Source organism: Dermacentor silvarum, chromosome 1 (assembly GCF_013339745.2).
Source record: "Dermacentor silvarum isolate Dsil-2018 chromosome 1, BIME_Dsil_1.4, whole genome shotgun sequence".
Classification (NCBI taxonomy): domain Eukaryota; kingdom Metazoa; phylum Arthropoda; class Arachnida; order Ixodida; family Ixodidae; genus Dermacentor; species Dermacentor silvarum.
In genome coordinates, this window is record NC_051154.1 from 386,748,106 (window position 1) to 386,769,595 (window position 21,490).

The following is a 21,490-nucleotide window of genomic DNA, read 5'->3' on the forward strand; positions in this document are numbered from 1 at the left end:
AGAAATGCGAAAGAGCTCGTACGCTTCGCTTCAGGTGCACGTTTAGGACCTCAGGTGCTCAAATGTATTCCAGAGTTCCTGTCTTCACCTCCGTCCTTCACCCCCTATAAGGCGTGCTTCTACTCATATCGTGGTTCTTGGTAGACAATCCCCACAATTATTTTTGTACACGCGGCTTTAGTATAGGGCCGATGCGTAATATATATACATATCAACTCTTTCCCTTCTACTCACCATCATTGTGTGAAAAGGAGTGTGCTTCACTCCTTTTCCCTTTTTGCTGATGCCGTCTAGAAGCTCAAAAACGCACCACTCAAGCTCATCTCACCACTTTTTTTGTAAATAAATTTTCTGAACTTTTGAATCTCTGTCACCAAGAGCTGAACAGCATAGGAAGGGCATTGCGTAAAATGTTTCGTAGTAGTTAATACTGTCGGTATGATGTGGCTCCATGAGGATAGCGCTGGCATCATGCATGTAGTAATAAAAATTTTTACATCACGCCAACGGAAATAACAAATGAGCGTCGACAGATAGAAACAAAAGTAGCTGCAACCGTTTCTTTTTTAATGAACGCGAGCACTGTGATAGCAAAATAGCGCGACGCGTTGGATTTGCTGCGTTTCAGAACAGTCTATAGCGCTGTTAGTTTTACAGACAATATTGTTTTTAATGCAAAGCATTTTTTTTGCCTCGTTCTAGGCATGTGCTGTATAGGTTGGTAGGTATGTTGCTGCCCTCGCCCGATTCATTAAAAATGCCACTCGCTTGTTTTCTTTCTCTATTAATTAGGCCACATCGCACGAATACTGCTCCGTTGCAAAACCAGCCGATCTTGCTTGCTTGCTTGCTTGCTTCCTATATTATTGGCGCGTACCGCTAAGGGGGTACGCGCCGTAGAAGAAGATGTAGATCCTTGGGATATACTGGCACATACCCACTCCGGAGGATTGGCCAAGAACCGGGTAGGTAGAAATGAAATGTCCAATAGAGTGTAAAAAGCCGGCGGTACGTACCCTGGCACTTCCTCGCCTTCTTTGCTTCTCAAAGCTGACGCTCTGAGGCACTGTGTTCGACTTCGCTATCTCCGGGATCGGCCCACTTTCATCGGGCACTTTCCGCGTAGCAGGCTACCTAGGAAGTGCGCAACGTTGTAGCGACTTCACGATCCCACACTTTAATCATGCATGCTTTAACATTTCTTCGCCAGAGTACAAATGCAATGGTCGTTTTTTTTTTCATACACCACATAACATTGCCTTAGGCACGTGCGATTGCATTACCTGATCTACATTTCATTATGACGTCACAATCCGTGTTTCTGGCGCTTAGGCTCATCCGCTACCCATGCAGAAAGCAACAATTGCCATGTCGCAAGCTGGCGTCCAACGGCCGGCGTAGCAATTATGTCGTTGCCGCAATACCATCGCCTTCAACGGTTTCATCGTTATGCGGCTGTCGTCCTAGACACGTATGCTCGCGACCCACAAGCACTAGTCCATTTTCATAAAGACGTTGGTCCGCACAGTATCGCTTTGCGGAACCACAAACAATGCAAGATAGCGAGGTACCTTCATTATGCTTCGCATAACACTCATTTCCGCAGTGCGCGGAATCTGCACAACTTGATTACGCAGGAGCTATCTTGTTTATTTCTTTATCGATTTGGTGATCATATTTCTTTTTGTGTCCACTGCCTGTCAATTCTGTGAACTTCTTCTGAAGTATTAGAGCGCTGCTTATATATCACGCGAGTGAAATCTGATCCTTTCGTCAAAATCCTCTCCTTTTATTCAGGAATGACTAGACGAAGTACACCACCGGCAGCGATATGCGTCGTCCTCTATGGCTTTCCTTCTCGGCGGTGGCATATGTCCAAGTAAGACTAATGGAATCTGTAGCAGTTAGAAAAAAAATGGGCCTATCATGGGTCATTTATGTTTGTTAATTAGTAGCGTGTTGAAATTATGTTACACGTTGCAATCATGGCAATGTAGTATATGTATTGGAATTGCTGGAGCAGCAGTAGTGTTGGTATAACCGTTCGGTATGTTTTCAATTTTCGCAATGCACATAAAAGAAGACTGGAAAGATGAGCTTCTGTCTGAGAAAACCGTTATTTGTTTCTTCTTCTCACATTGGGCTGATTTTTAAAAAGACGCAGTCAAGCCCCCTTGTTACGTGCTCAACACGCAAAGCATTCATCTGCGGATTCAAAGGACATGCTTGGTTCGGTATTTTTACATTCAGCGATGGCTCGTGAGCTATAACTTTCTCGTAGCTTACTTTCGTCATCTGCCTTGCTTTCTTTCGCAGGTTTCGCCTCCTGTGACGACCTCACCGTGATGGATATGCTGGAAATCGCTCAGAGCAAAGGCCTGCAGTGGATCACTCTACCCGGCGTCACTGGTAGAGTGGGCAGGTTACGACTACGCTAATGCCACGGCCAGGCACTTTAGGTGACACAGATAGGTCGAGGCAAGAAATTCCTGCGCTATTGCCGCTTCGGACGGAAGGACACGTCGAAGTGCAGTACCGGATTTCCGCAGTTTTGTCGACCCTGTGGTGGGAAAACATCCGTACACCATGGTCGCAGTGACAACACAGGACAAGGTATGAAGCGCGCGCACTTGAGTTTACAATGGCGAGACAAATACACGTTGCACGCAATCACGCAGCGTTCTTACTTTAACTATGATCTCCGAGATCGGTGCGCGGGGTCTCCAGAACGCGGCGCCCGATATCGAGTGCCATGGTTCAACCAGAGTTCAGGCCTTCCAACTAGCTTTAAGGAAAACTATTTTGCATAAGCTTCACACTCAAAGCTGCCACCACACACACGAAGCTAGGACAAGACTTTATTATAAAGTTCAGGAACTTCGAGGCACGTGCCCGCGCCAGTTTCCACTATATTACAGGCGCAAGAATTAAACTAGCGAATAATTGTCAACCTTCCCACTGCCTTTGGCGTCGTACTTCTTTTCTACGTAAACCTCTCCTCACAGCAGTGGCGCACCGACGGGGGGGGGGGGGGGGGGGTTACAACCCTCCCCCCCCCTGAGGCCGACTTAACCCCTCCCCCCTTTTGTTTAACTCCTTTTCTTTGCTTGCGCCTTTGAGTACTGCAACTAAGATGTAAGACGCGCAATCGTCTGCAGACTCGCAAACTTGTGCAAAAAGCGCATCTTTTTGCCCAATTGGTCGTGAAGCAATTGAAATTCGTGCTGTTAAGATGGTATTGGCAAACCGTCAACCCCCCCCTGGCAGATATCCTGGGTGCGCTACTGCCTCACCGTGCTTCCTTCGATAAACATCTAACATCACCTCTAACATCACCTTCATCACTGTTGCATCATTCTGTCGACACCTCACAGAATGCTTTCGCGTGACCTGCTCTTTGCATATATGCATGGCTTGTTAACTGCGTAGTGCATAAACAGAAACACGGCATGATATCATGGTTGTGACCTGTGTGGTACATAAACATGAGAATTGCGTGAAGTTAAACGTTGCATGTGGTAATAAGTCTGTTTTATCAAATAAGTTAATCGCTTGACATTTATTTCAACATGTGTGTTGAAATTGAGTAATACTATAGTGCTCTTTTTTTGGAAATGGAGAAATTTAAGGGTTGCGAACGTTTCTCGATGAAATACACACCTCCAGGACATATCGGTCTTGGCAGGCAGTACTTAGTCAGCGTTTCGTCATTTAGTGTTCTATAAGGTGGAGTTGCGTCTGCGACTCCCGGAGCACCAAATGACGTATGGATTGCGAAGGTAATACATAATAAGGTAATACCTAATATTACATGACAATTGTGCGTACTTCCGCATGGGCCTCCTTTTAATGTAACATTCTCTTGTTCCTCCACAGAACTGGGTGGTGCCTTTGATGCCGTCGTAGAGGACGTGGACCTCACTGTTCTATTCGTTCTCCGCCGAAGCCGACGAAAAGGCAACGTTCGGCTGTGTGCCGATGAGGTTGATCTGAGCACCATCGGTGCTCCCATTGTAGAAGCGAAATCCTTCACTGGAGAAGTCGACATGTCCCTCCGACATGCCGCCAATCAGATGTACGCTAGCGAAGCGGAAAGACTTACCAGTGGTCTGCGTCGGATTCTAAGAATGAGTGTTTTCAGCTGTGTTGGGCCTGTGGCTAAAACAAGGTAGTAAAAAATAAAGGCACTGTTGCGATTATGTTGCTGTTGTTACACAACTACTTAAAGGTGCGATAAATAATGCGCTTTTGGAGCCGTAGAACCCCATTGTATATCCTGAGTGACATCAGAGTGCCCACCGTACGAGTTCCAATTCGTTTGTCTGGAAATCTCATTCGCATCATACGGGTTTGTTGTGGCTACTTGGCCTAGAATAAAGGACTGCTACAGAGCTTCAAGAAGCTTGTCTCCAACTGTTGTTCCCCGAGCAGGATATGTAATATTTTCCGAGACTTATGCACCTTCACCTTTAAGGATATCTTCCTGCAGCAGTAGAAAATACGATGACTTCGTCTTCATTGTACTCTGCGAAGAACCGGCACTGAAATTTATCCAAGCCTGGCTGCTTCCTCGATGTGCTAATTTTCTGCTGAAAACGAAACTATAAATATTGTTAACAACGCTGGTTTCTAGAAACGGACTTTGGAAATGCTGCTTCGCTAGACTTGGGTTCGCTTGTAAACTTTCCTGCTTTTTGATAACTGGCTGGCTTAACTTACGCCCACACCCTTAATTCAGCCTTTTAATATTTCGTTTAAGCTTTCTTGCGGCTACCTTTTGTGGACACGACTCTGTGGCTTACGAGGTAGACACCCAGCTGAGGCATTTAGATTCCGACACAGGCAGAAAACATGGAGCACCACCTTAACTCGGCCGCCTTCAGGTATCAACGGCCGCTCCTGCCAGAGCAGCTCCCCGAGCAGGCCCGGCCGCGTGCCACAGGCGCATGCCCTGAGGCGATGGTGGTGATGGCGGCGTATATAATGGTTAGCTCAAACCAAAACACCCTTCGATACTGAAATAAAATGATACTGAAATTAGCAGGACCACTGTACGGAACGTGTGTTACGTAGTGTTCCTCTTGTAAGTATCTCAGTATGCATATTAAAACAATGCATTATTTCGAGCACAACAGTGCATCATCGTATTTTATTGCAATAGCAACTGCGTGAACACTCGAGCGTATTTCCCCGCCGCTTGGAGTTCTTTAACTCCAAGAGCGATAAGATCTCACCCCGAGTGCCGTGGGCTGCAGGTGCAAAAGAAAGCGTGTGATGGTGAGCCGTGAAGGATGGTGGCTTGATGGGCGCTGACTTCCAGCGCGCCAAATATTGAAGCTCGCGCGATCCAGAGCACATCTACTTCTCTAGCACGGCCACGGCTACGCACGGCTGTCCTCACGGCTGAGCGCATACGCGACACACTCGCCCTATATTGGAGGTAAGCTACGGAGGGTGCAAAGCCTAAATGCCAGCCGAGGTTTCTGCTGGCTCCATGAGCGTAGCGTTCACGCACTCGTGGTGTGGAGGTCATGTAATCTCGGATTTCCGAGGCGTGGTGAAGCGAGAAGCAGCAAGAAGTGCTCACTCCCCGCTGCCGGCGCGTTTCGTACCTCCAGCGTTATGCTAACGAGTGTTCGTGATCCTCGAGTGACGTTCTTGTTTACCTGTGCGCACTTGACAACATTCTCGTTAATTTAAGGATCAGCAACGGAATGTTCACTGTTTTTTATGCGACCGATAAAGCTACGAACCTTAGCTCATGTAGTTGTCTCACACTTTGCTGTCACTTTCGATGCTTCGCCTTTAGGGCGACACCGCGACATTTTTTTGTCAAGCTTTTAACACGAAAGTTTTTTTTTATGCCGGGGTCCACTAGAACCTTCCTGTAACGGATGTGACGTTCGGCGCCAACGAGTAAAGTATGTTTTCTTGACAGGCATGGCGCCGCTATCTAGGAGTGGTGAAGCGAATTACTGCATCGTGACACTAACGAGCGCCGACAGGGAGCACTTTCAGCACAAGGTTTGTATTTCGCGTCGGATTAGCCTGTGGCGCCTCGTTGCCTACGGAGTGCAGCTTCAACATGCCTCAACAGTGCTTAGACGCCGCCTACTGCTTCGCTTGCGATGGCACCAGCGAACAAAACTGCTGCGCTAAGCGGCGCAGGAAGGCAACCGCGTCGACGGGCGAATCTCGCTTTGGTCTGGCGAGAGACACTCCAGCGTGAAGCAGAACGCCTTCGCGCGTTCGCGGCGCACGCTGCGAACTATCCCACTCACATTCCTGAAGCTGAGTGCGTCGCAATTCAACTGGCAGCCCAAGACATTACGGAGTCGGACCAAAATGCTCGTACCGTCGCCGAAGCGACTCGACAGCTGGACGCCGCTCGCCAACAGGATGCCGCGCGCCAAGAAAACCTGCAACACAGTCGCCAGCCCTGAAATCGTGCGCCTTTCGCTGTAGCGGACCGTGAGTTCACGAAGCAAACATGCAAGAGCTTCTGTAAAGACACGTGTAACTTTTGTGATCTATCGATTCCCATGAAAGAGGGATCACCCGTAACCTTTTTTGCATATTTTTGGGAGGCTGCGTTCTATACATTTCTTTTGGTATTAAGTAGCTTCCACTTGATATATATGTATGCAGCTTCGCATTTTCTACCCAATCTCCCGGAGTGCGCACACATCATTTCAGAGAGGCGGAGATTCTATTTATTGGGGTCTTCCACACTAATTTGTAAGAAACGCACTCAAGATTTCCCTTCCTCCGACAGCCTTTCCCACGACGAAAGAAGGCACGTTTCCCGTCAGCTTTCCTCTCTTGCGCGTGCTAGACTGAGACGCGATAGCCGGCTCCCCTCGCGCACTTTCACTCGCACATACAGCATACGGCTCGCGGCGACGACGCGCCCTTGGACTTTACACGGAACATCACGGCGACGGCGACGGCAGAAATGGGCTCGGAATGTCGATATAATTGCTATCGCAATAAAATTCACTTTTCCTACAGCGTTGGGTGACAAACCTACAACGAAAAGATTTCAGCCCCGGAATGTCGGCAAGATGTGAGTGCGAGTCATTACGCAGGGACACAGGGTGTAGCACCGCTACCTAGAATAGTCAGTTGTTCTTCACGTCATTTACACACATCCACCCCACCTCACACAGAAACGTACTTCCACTGTATCACCAACGTATCAAGAACAAGTGAATCAATGCGCCGAAGCATAGCTGGCGGCGACTACACTGGCTATGCACACCAATGTTCAAATTAAGCTGAACGTTTGGTGATGGCCTACAGAGCAAAGGAGTGAACATATATCGGCAATACGTCTTCGCTAGACGCTATCATAAAGTACAGTACATCTACGTTCCAAGCCTTGTGCGTAGCAAGAATAAACCTATCACAACTCAGAATACCCGCGAGCGATAAAATAAACAAATAAATGATGAGCTAGTGACCACACCGAGGAATTTAACTGTCAGAAACATTACAAGCCGCTGCTTCAGAGTGCTAGCCAAATAAAGAACGACGAGCAAAACACACTGATGCCGATTTAATTCACAAGCGAAACGTTTGGACAGCTTGGAATAGATTTCCACCCCCGCTTCTAGTACAAGCCCCGTATACGTTGCTCGCGCCGTTTGGACAAGGCGTAATGAGTTCAAAAAGCGCTTACATGTCCTCCAACGTTGTGGCCAAAGCTGAGTGTCGTCCACCCAGTCACCCAGTCCCCGTCCAAGTTGTCCGCCGAAACAGAGGTCTGCTGATCCGCCCCGGCGTCACGCACATCCATTGTAAAACACGCAGGCAACGGAAGAAGCTGAGGCAAGCAATGGACGCGTCACAACGTGATCAATAATTACGGCGCCTGTGTAATCGCTGTGCAAGGGGTCTATACTTTGCGGACATTGTCTGCTTCTGCGAAAGAGGTAACTCTTTTATGACGGAATCTAATCAAATCAAACACATCACGAAATGCATTGCTTCAAAAGCTGCTCGCAAAGAGACTTTGCCTGGTAGCAGAGCTCATAGTCTGTGTCTTAACAGTGAAGACCAGCGGAGAGAGCGAACCTTGACTGATTTCCTTGTTTGCAAAAGGAAATCAGTCACACACTACTGGAAACGCACACACTAAAGGAAACGCACACACTACTGCGAGGATGGTTCAACCCGGCAGCTCTTCCCCGTGCCATCAGGATCAGCCTCATCATCGCAGGCGCTTGGCAACACCACGGAGAGAGTACGGCTTAGTGTAGAAATTTTGATACGAATACTGCGTGACTATTTTTACACTTGCGAAACAATCTTTTGAATATCAGGCACATTTTTGCAGAATTTTCAGTCGTATCCGAGTTCCCCACAGCGGCGATACATGCATTTTTTCTATTCTTTGTTAGCACTTTCCGCACTGTGCATCGAAACATTCTAAATTAAAGACCTCAACGGCTGCGGCAATATTTATTTCTGCCATCGAAGTCTTCCTCCTTTGAATAACAGAGTGGCTGCTTATGAATGCATTGAGATGTCGCAGCCTCGACCTCTCATTTAAATGTTGGATGGCGCAAATAATATACGTGTGTTCTATAACTAGCAGCTTCGAGAATATAGTAAAAGCAGCAGGAGACTTATATACTGACCAGTACAGTACCCAGAGCAGCAATGCAAACCTTCATTGGAAGTAGTGAGGAACAGGATACAGAGGCTCCTTTTGTATCTAGTGATGAATTTAGAAGGACCTTGCAAGACATGTCCCGAGGAAACGCTGCAGGAGAAGATGGAATAACAGTCGATTTATTCAAAAATGGAGGAGATATTATGTTAGAACGCTTTGGGGCCCTTTATACGCAATGGCTCACGACCTCATGTGTACAAGAGAGCTGGAAGAATGCGAACATTTTAAGAATTCATAAGAAGGGAGACGTTAAAGAATTTAAGAATATAAGCCCATTAGCTTGCTTTCAGTATTGTATTATATATGCACCAAGATAATTTCCAGTAGAATCAGGACAACGCTTGACTTCAATCAACCAAGAGTACAAGAAATGATACCCTACAATGAATCAAGTCCATGTCATCAATAAGGTAATAGAGAAATCTGTGGAGTACAATAAACCTTCTATATGGCTTTCACAGATTAGGAAAAGGAGTTTGATTCAGTAGAGATACCATCAGTCATGCAGACATTGCGTAATCAAGGAGTACAGGAGACATATGTGAACATCTTGAAAAATATCTACACAGTCCACAGCTACCTTGCTTCTCCACAAGAAGAGTAGAAAATTAACTATTAAGAAAGGGGTTCGGCATGAAGACTCTCCAATGCTGTTCTTTGCATGCTTAGGAGTATTCAACCTATTAGACTGGGAAGGCTTAGGGGTGAGGATCAACAGCGAATCTCTCAACACCCTTTGGTTTGCAGGTGATATCCTGCCAGCAACACTGGGGGAAAAATACCACAAATGAATGGAGTAGGGTTCAAGGTTAATACGCAGAACACAGCGGTAATTTTCAATAGCCTGGCAAGGAAATAAGAATTAATGATAGCTAGTCAGTATTTAGAGTCTGTGCAGGAGTACGAGCCTCTGATCATGAGAAAGCAAATTACAAAAGAACAAAAATGGGTTGGAGGGTATACGGCAGGCATAACCAAGTCCTGACTAGAAGTTTACCACTGTCGTTGAAAAGAAACGTGTACGATCATTGCATTCCACCGGTGCTAACATATAGGGCATAAATTTGGAGGTTAACGAAGAAGTTCGAGAACAAGTTAAGGACGATGCGAAGAGAGATGAAACGAGACATGTTAGGCCTTACGCTAAGAGCCAGGAAAAGAGGAGTGTGGATTAGAGAGCAAACAGGGATAACCGATATTCTAGGTGACATTAAGAAAAACAAATGAATCTGGGAAGGCCACGTAATGTGTAGGGCAATTAGCCCGTGGACCATTAGTGTGACAGAACGGGTGCCAAGGTCGAGGGTGGCAGAAAATTAGGTGGGGTGATAAAATTAGGAAGTTTGCAGGCGCAAGTTGGAATCAGCTAGAACAAGACAGGGGTAATTGGAGATTGCTGGGGGAGAGAGGCCATCGTCCTGGTGTGCGCATAAAAATAGGCCCATGATAATATACTAAACCAAGAAATATACAATAAAGTGTTTATGATAGGCACTCCACTTCGCTCGAAAACTTATATTGCTTCTAAAGGAGCTCATTTACAGATGCGTCGTACTGACGTATGCAACAGCTCTGCCCCGCTGCGCGCTGTCTGAATGTCTTTTATAGATCGAAACAAATGGCCTACCACTGTCGTGTCCCCTTTGACGTCCTTACTGTGCTACTGGAAAGCGAAACATTACAAACAAAGAAACAAGCAAGCAAACAAAGGTTATCTTTATTGCTTCCTATAGGCTGTTGATTTCCTCCCTGTATTGTGTAAGGCCCATAAGGAACGTCATCGATGATTTCAATATAGAAGCGTCATAGGCCGCAAGGCAGAAGAGCGCACGCTAAAGCTAGTACTCAAGGCGTAAGGTGCGTGCGCGTGAGTTTTTGGGCTGTCTGGGTGGAAAGCTGCGGCCATGCCTAAGCTCACTTCGTCGTTATGTCCAGAGTAGTCCTTTTTATTACAGTGCCCGGCTCACAATTTCGGAAGCGCGTGATTTCCTGAGCTGCTGGCATCAGCAAAATGTTCTTGCGCCTTAGCGCTGTTTTACGTATGCTGCTCGTGACGTTCATTCTTACATCGATATGTTTCATCGCACAGGTAGGAATTTTTTTCCATCATGTACTGGTTCAACCGAGCTGCTGTCATATCACTATACTAGCACAAACTGGTTGCGCCACGCACGTTCTTTCAACCTAGTGTATTGCCAGGTATAGAACGAGAATTTCCTGAGTATTGTTCTTTGAATGGTAAAAGTACTGACAGTTGGGCGAGTTGGTAGCCATTCATTATGAAACTGCAGCTCGCACAGAAGAAACGAGCTCTATTGCGTTACCTTTTCCTTGCATGCTCATTTCTCGTGCGCGCGCTGCAGTTTCGTAATGAATTGTTCTTTGCGGCTCTTCTTTCAGTGTCGTTTTTTTCCCTGTTAGTAAAGGTCTCATGTTTTCAAAATATTCTAGGAGTGGTTGCTTACGAAAAAAATGTTTTACTACTTTTCAGAAGCCCTCACTTTTTCTCCTCCGCATTGTCAGTCTATTTTATTCTTACTGCAGGATGACTGCACTTTTTCAGAGCCCTAAGAATATCATTGCTCTGCTTCATCCTAACCGAACCTATGCCCAGACATTTCGTAATTTTGCATCTCGTATAGTGCGCTAACACCCTTCACATCGACAGCACTCACCAGTTGCCTATTCAACTATTCTTATGGCCAGCCGAATTAAACTTCATCTCAGCTCTTGAAAAATATATTATGGTCATGTTTAAACTCCGCAATCACGCAGCGATTTTCCTATCTGCCAGCCTTGCCCTATTCCGACTTTATTATCTTCTGTTGCACCGAATTTTCAAACGTTGGAGCAATATAAATTTCGACAACGTTAGGGTCGCCCTGTCATATTGGCGGCCGTATATTGATATTGGCAGCCTCTACATAAGTAGTAATTTGCGCAGTTATGCGCGTAATTAAGAAAGTTAAGTATCTTTTTTATTGTTCACTTTAGGTGGCTAAATCAAATGAGGAGTTGGGAGCCCGTCCTCGACATTATACGCAATTCTGAGTGAAGTAAGTTTTATTACACTAGCTACTAAACTAAAAGAACTACGCGAACAGACGTTTCTCATTTGGAAGAACTCTAAAAGCGAATCTGACGTGGAGAAAGAGTGCCATGACGTCAACTTCACCGCCCCCCTCCCCTCCCCCCCCCAGCTTTTGTCACCTTGCCATCGTAACCAATGACATGGCCCCGCGAGTCGGTGCTTTAGGCCAGCCCCCGCTTTTTATTTACTTCCTTTTTTTTCAACCATGAACAGTTTACAGTTTTAATACCGGTATGGTAGCCAACGCCGGCAGCCGAAAACTTGCTGCGCCGCAGAACGGATCTAGGATGGAGTTATGGTGCATATTTAGAGCGCCAACAATATCAAGACATTTTGGTACCACCAATGGAATGAAAACGAAGGCAATCTGCAAGGCATTTCCTCACTATGCCTTGCCCGTGGTGAACGTGTCAGTGTGACGAAATCAGAGTGGCGATATTGACGTCACAGGTGCTCTGTTTCCGCGTCAATTTCTGTTTCGAAGAGCCTTCAAATGTGAAATAATCGTTCGCGTAGCTCTTACAGAAGCTTGCTTATACAGGGTGTTCATTTGTAAGTTTTACGGAATTTTAGAAATCGCCTGCGGCAGATATCATAATTCTTATCATTGAACTGGGTTATTCGATGGGGCGTACAATAGTAACACGAAAAATCGAAACACATTTAAATATTTAACAAAAATTCACTAATTAACTTCTTAGTTAAATACTTTACGACACATATTGCAATTTACGATTTGTAGCTGGTGATTTTGTCAGGCGCATCCGACTGGAATGAATTTCCAGAATGACACCAGTTCGGAGATATGTGCCATCAAACTCGCCGTAAAAATGCACTGTTGTTCCACTTGCTGTTTTTTACCAAAATGCTGTTTTATACATTGAAACACAAAAGTAACTGGAATGCCCATGTATTTCATCCCACACGTTGGGAAATAATATCTCGAAACTGGTGTCATCCTGGAAATTCGTTTCAAGTGGATGCGTCTTGCGAACTCACCGGCAGAATTCGTAAATTGCAATATGTGTCGTAAAGTAATTAACTAAGGAGTTCATTAGTCATTTTTTGTTAATTCGTTGAATATGTGTTCCGATTTCTCGTGCTACTAATGTACGCCTCTTCGAATAACCCAGCTCAACGTTAAGAACTATGCCAGCTGCCACAGGCGACTTCTAAATATTCCGTAAAGGTTAATTTTAAACACTCGGTATATATATAAAAATTCTTTACTCAGCTAGATATGTTTGAGGATGGGCTTGAAACTACTCATTTATTACCGCCTAATATCAATGGTTAAAATGTTATAAAAGAACCTTTGTCATTTAGCACATGAATGCGCAAGTTACTCCTTATCTAGAGAATTATAACGTGTTAACTAGGATGGTAATACTAACGTCACCGTGTATTATATCGCTTTAAAGATAAGAAATTGGGTGGAGGTAAAAGAATAAAAGAACGCCGGGTCTTTTTTTTTTCTACCGCTTACTGGGACGTGGTCCTCAGCATCCTTTCAAGATCGTTTAATTCTTATCCTTCAAAAGGCTACAATATTCGAAGTATATATGGATCCTGCTTTATCGCAATGGTGGACGAAGCCTTTAATAAAGAGCAGTGACACGGTTAGTCAGCTGACCGTTGGTTTCAACCTTTAGAACCAACTCAACTTATTTTGCCATTACATCGCGTGGATTGTCCGCATGCACTTTCTAACCTCATCATTCCCTTCGCGTGAGGAATTCGCCAGACGACTGTTAAATTTGTATTTCAACGCTAGCGGCTCGAGAGCCGCTACAGGCGTATTTGTAGTGAGTTAGGCCTGCGGTTAGGCAAATTTGGTCAGCAGCGTGACGCACCCAGTGCCGAAGCGTTGGCGAGTACCTACCTCTAAGTACACTGTTATCTCGGTCAATTCAGGTAGGCTCAGCCATTGAATTCCACAGCAATGGTATAAAAACATTTACAACACAATGCATGACTCCTTGAAAATACCTTCGGAAAGAAGCTCTCACCATTCACCCTAAAGTAGATTCAGAGCTGCGATGGCTAAGCAGATAAATTAGGAAACCTAAAAAAAAACCCTGGCGGTTTATTCGCAGTGGCCTAATGAATTATCAGTGTCTTTTGGTTAAAGTCACTTCGAATTGCTCTTACAAAGTATAAATGACTTGACGTGCTCCGACTCTGTCACTACTGCAACACAACTTTCTGCCCTGTTGCAGGCACCCACTTTCAAAAGTGTGGGGGGCAATTGCCGATAAGGGGAGGGGGTGGGGGGGGGGGCTTCTGTTCCCTTTCCTGGTCGGTACGCCTATGTACTAAACGTTTTATTTGTTCACCTCGATCATGGACTCGGATTCAGACAGCGCACAGTGTTTTCACTAAACACACTGTTCACCGGAGCACTGTTTATTGCTCCGAACTGGGCCTGACAAAATGAAGAACTAGCTGTTGACTTTGCAAGCTGACCGTGCTTTATTCTTTCTTGGCAGTCGACACCAAAGCGAAGATATAGATAATCCGACTAAAGCTCATCTTCCAGTGCTCTGTGACCGTTCAGATTGCTAGTAGCATCAAGGATTATGCGTCCGCTGTGGTATTGCGTTCTCGCGAATGACATTCACTCATATTTCATCTAGCATAACCGCAATGTAGACACAGGAACTCGAACTCCTTCCAAGCCTCTCTGTTGGCTCTATGCATTCGCATGCACATTGCAAACCTAGAATCTTGCTGCTAGAGATTAGAGTTGATTTTAGGAGTTTAAAGTTAAAGCTTTAAAAGATTAAGAATATGTTAAAAAGTTTTACATTTCTGGTGTTATTTAGGCACATTGATTAAGTTATCCGTTATTCTAGGCCATTAAGTCCATAGACATGTTCAACTGAAGCTTGCCGTTTGCCTTCGGCAGGTCGATGCTCTTGAGTCTAAAAAAGTTGTGGCAGTTTCACCCAAAAGGCGAAGCATCAACAACTTAGTAGAGAACTTAGTGGAGAGAGCGTAGTAGAGTAGAGTAGTAAGGATAGTAGTTTTATCCGCTGTACATTGGCGCTGAGCCGTGCTCCCTCAAGGGCTGCAGAAGATAGCGCCAACCTTTCCCTTTCCCTCAAGAACCACTTACCACCACCGCTGTACAAACTTGGACATGCAGCAGCACCGGCGGCAACACACAGCACTGTTGTCGACGCCGTCGGCGTTTTGCCCGCGTTCGCACAAAATGCGTGTGGCGTTGGTGACCGTTGCCGGAGCCTCTGATATAAATAGGCACTTGGTGCCGCAGCTAAACGTCGCCTCCCTGCCCCCCCCCCCCCCCCCCCCCCCCCACGGCCTTTCGTGCGTCAGAAGAAGGCGCGTTTGCTCTACATATATGGTGATTGTAAAGGAGGAAAGAGACGCCTACTTCTGCAGCCCTTAAGGGAGCACGGCACAGAACGCGCGCTTGTTCTCCGCCGTGCGTTCACTCCCCGTGAAAGCGCGCGTCCCTCACGCCCTTTCACTCGCACATACAGCTTTCGGCGGCGCGCGGCGACGATTTCATCTCCATTGACGTCATACGGAACCTCACGGCGACGGCGACGGCGACGGCAACGGCGACGGCGACGCCGACGGCAGAAATCTGCTTTGGAGTGTCCATATAATTGCTATCGCAATAAAAATAGTACCAAGCACTGTGAGGACAAATTGTTCGAAGTACATGCGTTCTCGCTCTTATTGTGGATGCGCATGCGTGGTTTCGCGGCGCACCACAGTTATTTCCTACAGGAGAACCTGCTCCCAAGTTTGGGGTAGCAAGAGCAGGCTGCATCGTAGATGTGAATGGATTCTTCAGTTCGCGTCCGATTACCACCTGTGAAGCAATCCCACCGCCCCTCGTGCATATTCTGTATGACATTCGCACACCTCCTCACGTCTTCCTTTGTACACATGAATAGTGAACAAAGCCCGTGGTGCTCAAACGTACGTTTGAATAAGCCTCCAAAGTTCAGGGAATGCCAGTGCTGGCAGCATACAGATCATATTTTGGTTGCTCTTTACGGTAACGTCGCTAAGTATGCGTTCGTGCGCCCTAATTACTTTTCCGGAAAGTTCGCCTTATGATTCCTTACAAAGAGGGTGGTTACAAGTGGGCGCCCGTACGCCGATCGTCCCGCAAGATGTGCGGGGACGGCGTCTTCTGCTTTTTTTAAAAGCCCAATCGTTGACACGTGTATTCGAATGTGGTTACGCGCTTTTGAATTGGGCATATAGAAGCCCCAAGCAATGTGGGTATGTGTTACATCGTAAGGTCCCACCCAACGCGCGCTCCGATCCCCGAATGAGACGAGTCCCGTGCAAGCATAAGAAAGGAAGCGTTTATTGATCGTAGAATCGGGCTTTTATAGCCAGGAGGGGAGAGGGGGAAGTGAGCACTGCTTGTGCCCACGTGTGACTAGCTTTGTCGTGATAAGCGGCGATGGCAGCAAGATAGGTTCCGTTGCTACATTTCTCTTCCCTTAAGATTGTAGAGACGCTGTGGTGGTTTCCGCTGTCGCTTTGAACGACGTAGCGGTACTTCGCCAGCATCTGCAGGTGGGGTGTCTTGCGTCGGCCCCTGGACAGGTGGTCGTACTGGGGACACTACCTGCTTCGTGGATGGTTCTGTCTCTTCCTTGTTTTCGGGAATAGGTTCACACTGCCCCGGGCTTGACTGGGCCGAGCGCACCTGATCAACGTGCCGCCGTACGGGTCCCTCAGGTGTATCAATGGTGACCATTCGGGCGCCGGATACGGATGCAGTTCTTCCCGGAGTCCACTTATCTCCCTGCCCGTAATTACGGACATGAACGGCGACGTCCGCTGGCACCGTCCACTCGTCCGTTTTTGTAGATCCTGCATGAATGGGGGGGGGGGGGGGATAATGCGTCCAAGCGGGAACGGATGCGGTAGCCTAAGAGAAGTTCAGAAGGGCATTTTCCAGAACTGAGGGGAGTCCGTCTGTAATTAAAAAGAAGACGATCCAGGTTATCCCCTATGCTGCTGTGGCCCATCTTTCTGAGGCCGTCTTTAATGGGGCGAACAGCCCTTTCCGCTAACCTGTTTGATTGCGGGTGGTACACAGGCGTGCGCACGTGAGTTACATTATTCCGCTTCGTGAATGTCGCGAACTCCTCGCTGGTGAATTGTGTGCCATTATCTGTTACGATGGTACGGGGAATACCGAATCGACAGAATATATTCCTCAAGCAGCTCACAGTAGCAGAGGCGCTTGCTCTCTTCATGGGAACAGCCTCTATCCACTTGCTGTGGGCGTCTACAAGCACGAGGATCATTGTACCCGCGACCGGCCCAGCAAAGTCAGCGTGTACTCTTTCCCAGCTCTCCTCTGTCTTAGGCCAGTTCCTTGCTGGTGCGGCTGCCGGCATAGGCAGGTTTTGAATGCATCTTTTACAGGAAGCGGATAGCTGTTCGATATCGCTATCGAGACCCGGCCACCAAAAAGAGGACCTGGCGACTGCCTTCATGGCCGAGGAACCCTGATGCGTTTCATGCAAGTGTTCCAACACTCGTGCGCGCAGTTTTTCTGGAATCACAACTCTCCGACTCCAGTACAATAACTCATGTGCTATAGACAGCTCCAATCTCCGGTCAAAAAATGCTTTCATGTCCGCTTCCACAGCCTTACTTGCTGGCCAGCCCTGCAGTACATATCTTACGACTTTTGATAAGATGTGGTCGATTGCCGTTTGTCGTTTTAACTCCGTCAGTGAAATAGTCCCTTCTGAGAAGGTTTCCAACGCTAGAAGATAATCAGCAGGCTCACCTCCGGCCTCCGACTCGTTCGTCTCTTGGGGCAAGCGGCTCAGGGCATCTGAATTGATGAGCAGCTTGCCAGGACAGTATTGTAGCCTGTAGTAGAATCCTCCGAGATACAACGCCCACCGCTGGATACGAGCAGCAGCCAGTGGTGGTGTAGGCCTGTCAGACTTCAGGAGGCCCAGGAGCGGCTGGTGGTCGGTGACCAAGGTGAACTCGTGGCCTGCAAGATAGTCCCGAAATTTAGATACACCAAACACGAGAGCAAGGGCCTCTCGCTCCAGCTGCGAATAATTTCGCTCGGCTTTGGTCAGCGTTCGGGAACGAAACCAGATGGGTCTGTTGACACTCCCATCAGTGTGAAACAATACGGCTCCAATACCATGCGGTGACACATCACATTCTAGTTTCAGTGGTTTCTTAGGATCGAAGTGTACGAGCACTCCAGCCTCCCGCAGACTGCGCTTGGCCGTTAGAAACGCTGCTTTCTGCACGTTTTCCCACTTCCACCGCGAGTGTTTCTCGAGCAACTAGTACAGTGGTGCGAGCAGAGACGACATGTTAGGTAGAAACTTGGAATAGTATGTGAGCATGCCCAAAAACGAACGCAATTCGCCGACATTCCGTGGTTCTGCAGCCTCTAAGATTGCTTCCACATTTTTTTTTCCATCGGGTGAAGACCTTGATCTATTCTGTGCCCTAGATACGTGACAGACTGTTCACGGAACTTGCATTTGTCAAGCCGCAGTTTTACTCCACGCTCTCCGAATGGTTGCAGCACGAGCCGTAAATCCTGGCCACCTTCATCTTTTTCCGATACCAAAACATCATCCAGATAAGCCTGAACACATGATAAGCCCTGCAAAACAGTCTCAATTTTCCGCTGGAAGATAGGTGGTGCCGAAGCAATACCAAACGGCAATCTGTTGTACGCAAATAGCCCGCGGTGCGTGTTGATAACGCAAAGCTTCCACGAGTCTTCATCCAAGAGAATTTGATTATACGCATCACGTAAGTCGAGGGTGCTGAAATACTTGCCTCCGTTCAGGCTAGCGAACATATCATCGATCAGAGGCAAGGGGTATTGCTCCAACTCGCAGCATTGGTTTAAAGTGACTTTAATGTCACCGCAAATTCTCACGGTGCCATCCTTTTTCAAAACCGGCACAATGGGCGTAGCCCACTCCGAGTGTGTGACGGGTGACAGCACTCCCTGTGACACAAGCCTGTCCAATTCTTGCGTTACCTTATCGCGTAAAGCGAACGGCAGAGAACGAGCCTTACAAAATTTTGGTGTGGCTCCCTTCTTTAGCAGTAGGCGCACCGGGGGCCCATCAATCACTCCGACTTCTGGCTGGAACACGTCTTGAAACTCGGCGAGGATGTCCTCTACGGCAGACGTGGTCGTTCCCGAATGGGTGTCCGGCTGGGCCCTCAGGTTGAAGATTGGCATTCTTGACTTTGAAATCTGGGCGATCAAGTCACGTCCGCATAGACTGGGACCTGTACAGTCTAGGATGATCAAGGGACAGTCAAAGGATACGCCATTATACGACACCGGCACACGCAATTCCCCCATCACTGGAATTTTTCCGAGGTAGCATGATAGCTTGATGTTTGTGGGCTTCGGAATTGGCCATTGTTGTCGGTGTTTCTCGAAAATTTGCCTTGGTACGACACACACTGGGGAGCCAGTATGCTTGTATGTATGCTTTCCAGTTGTCCCTTTCGTCGTCATAATCCGGTAGCTGTTGATGCGCCATTGGAACAATTCTTTCGCAGCCGCTGCTTGGTCTCCGTTGTCTGGCTCGTTCTTGATTCCGAGGGTTTTTTCCGCCCTCGTCGCCACTGTTAAATCGTAAGGTCCCACCCAACGCGCGCTCCGATCCCCGAATGAGACGAGTACCGTGCAAGCATAAGAAAGGAAGCGTTTATTGATCTTAGAATCGGGCTTTTATAGCCAGGAGGGGAGAGGGGGAAGTGAGCACTGCTTGTGCCCACGTGTGACTAGCTTTGTCGTGATAAGCGGCGATGGCAGCCAGATAGGTTCCGTTGCTACAGTATGCTTACCTGTATTCGGATAAGAATGCACGCAACATATATTTTACAAACTGCCGGGGCACCAAGAAAACCAACTTTACCGGAAAGACCTGCGTTGTTGTGCAATTGCGAGTCGTTCATGGCATCGAAGATCGACGACGACATACGACATAGTACATGACGCATCAAAAGGAGGAGCCGCATACGGTTTCCAACCTAGGTCCTTTCCATAAAGGCGCCTCCATCTCGAAACACCTCCATCAGGTGTTTCGAGAAACACGCGCTATATTGCCACGTGCACGGCATTGTTTTTGTTTCTTGATCGGTGATGACTTTTCCCCGGATTATTGCTGTTTTCCAGTTATGCCTCGGTGCAAGGCTCGTCTACGTGTGTTCGAAATTTCATCAATATTGCCGCTAACTCTATAGCCAAAGTGTATCGTCTTATCAGATTGCGCACGTGAAATTAACATGTCGCACCTTCTAGAATGTACGTAAACATAACCCATTAGTGGGGAATGTGAAGCGATAAATGTATAAATACAGGGCGGACTTGGTCGAGGAGTTTATATCCTACGACCTCTATTGTTGCGTTTTGAGTGCTTTTTTTTTTGAGGGCACAGCTTACGCAATAAAAGGTTATGCAACTACTCTTTACCAAATGGTAAGGCTTTGACTATTCACTGTCACCATAATGTCACAATATGAAGCATAATGCCTGCGGTTGCAGTCTTGTGATGTGCGGCTGCACTGGTCGGTGCGGTGCAGAACGCTGACTTAATGAGCAGAAAATGCACAGAAATTAGGGGGCCAGTAATGAAGACGCAAGCATAGCAAACGTCGTAAAGGAAGACCGGCACGAGTGGTGGTTGTACGGGGTCGCCGAAAAGGAAGGGGCCACTGACTCCAAGACGTTGTGGGGGGCAACTGGCAAAGCAAGAAGCGTTGAAAACCATTCCGTGGAATCGATGTGCAGCTAGAGCGAGGGAAGGGATCTCGTAGCGGCGCTACGTTTGTCAATGTGGTCAAATTGCTGCCGCCGCCGACAAATACTTACTCTTGCACTATCTAGCCGACGGCTAATAATGTTAAAAAAGTCCGTCGATCTCACGGTCTTACTAAATCGACCTTGTGTGATCTGTACCACGTTCAAACCAGAACGTTACTGCTCCTGAATCAGGGCAAGTTCGGACTTCGCGTTTGACAGTTAAGAGGGATACTTTTAGTATCTAAAAGGTGGCGAGACCAGCCTGAGGCCAGCCTTCTGACATGCTACCCACTCTTAGGAAATGGGAAAATGGGAATAATAGGGACGGAAAAGGCAGGTGATGACAAGGGATGAAAATGATGAGAATTGAGTTTGTACAAGTGTAGTCATGTGCGTATATGGGTGATGTCTTCAAGTAACAATAATTATTTTCAGGCGTCGTCTCACAAAATCAACATGAGAGGTGAGCGTTCACTTTGCCTATTTTCTTTTTCACGCATTTAGTTGCTGCGCAAACCAGTGCATAAAGCATTTGCATATTACCTTAACGTGTTTTTCAGGATGTGGATATTCGCGGCCTCTAGGAAGGGTAATCAATGGCCGCGTCGCTTCGAAGCTGCACGTACCTTGGCTGGTAAGAAAGCCCCAAGCAATAAATTGTCTCCCGGTTTCCTTGAGCGAAGTTAAGTAGGTTCGCTTGTTGATCTCAAGCCCTTCAATAGTGCTATTTCAGGGATAGAGTTACAATGTGGCAAATGTTTCTAAGCTTGGAAGTACCATGATGTATTCCTTCTTCACTGAAAGAACAATTGGCTCTTGGAAAAAACAACAAGAACGATTCGCAAAGACCACGGTCGACTTGTGCGACATTACAGAATCCTAACCAAAGACCTAGCGACTTCTT

The 21,490-nt window shown here is 47.1% G+C and overlaps 1 protein-coding gene and 1 long non-coding RNA gene across 2 annotated transcripts; one reads left to right on the top strand and one right to left on the bottom strand.

Moving 5' to 3' along the window:
* Positions 1–10,531: 10,531 nt before the first annotated feature.
* On the top strand, positions 10,532–21,201 carry LOC125942462 (uncharacterized). Its single transcript, XR_007465127.1, has 3 exons — positions 10,532–10,766; positions 21,022–21,049; positions 21,147–21,201. It is a non-coding gene; the product is annotated as an uncharacterized LOC125942462 (long non-coding RNA).
* On the bottom strand, positions 16,209–19,244 carry LOC119446133 (uncharacterized). The gene is made up of 3 exons (XM_037710491.2): positions 18,843–19,244; positions 17,635–17,757; positions 16,209–16,634 (listed from the first exon to the last, which is right to left on the bottom strand). The coding sequence occupies exons 1-3, from the start codon at positions 19,135–19,137 to the stop codon at positions 16,243–16,245; spliced, it is 810 nt and encodes a 269-aa protein (XP_037566419.2). The 5' UTR covers positions 19,138–19,244; the 3' UTR covers positions 16,209–16,242.
* Positions 21,202–21,490: the final 289 nt, after the last annotated feature.

What these genes read in the sequence shown, in the direction of transcription:
- LOC119446133 (XM_037710491.2), bottom strand. Translation starts at nt 19,137, where the DNA reads ATGGGGGAATTGCGTGTGCCGGTGTCGTATAATGGCGTATCCTTTGAC. An exon ending in GGGAGCCACACCAAAATTTT is followed by an intron (nt 17,758 to 18,842) that starts GTAAGGCTCGTT and finishes CCTTGGTCACCG; the next exon opens with ACCACCAGCCGCTCCTGGGC. An exon ending in CAGGCTACAATACTGTCCTG is followed by an intron (nt 16,635 to 17,634) that starts GCAAGCTGCTCA and finishes CCATTCATGCAG; the next exon opens with GATCTACAAAAACGGACGAG.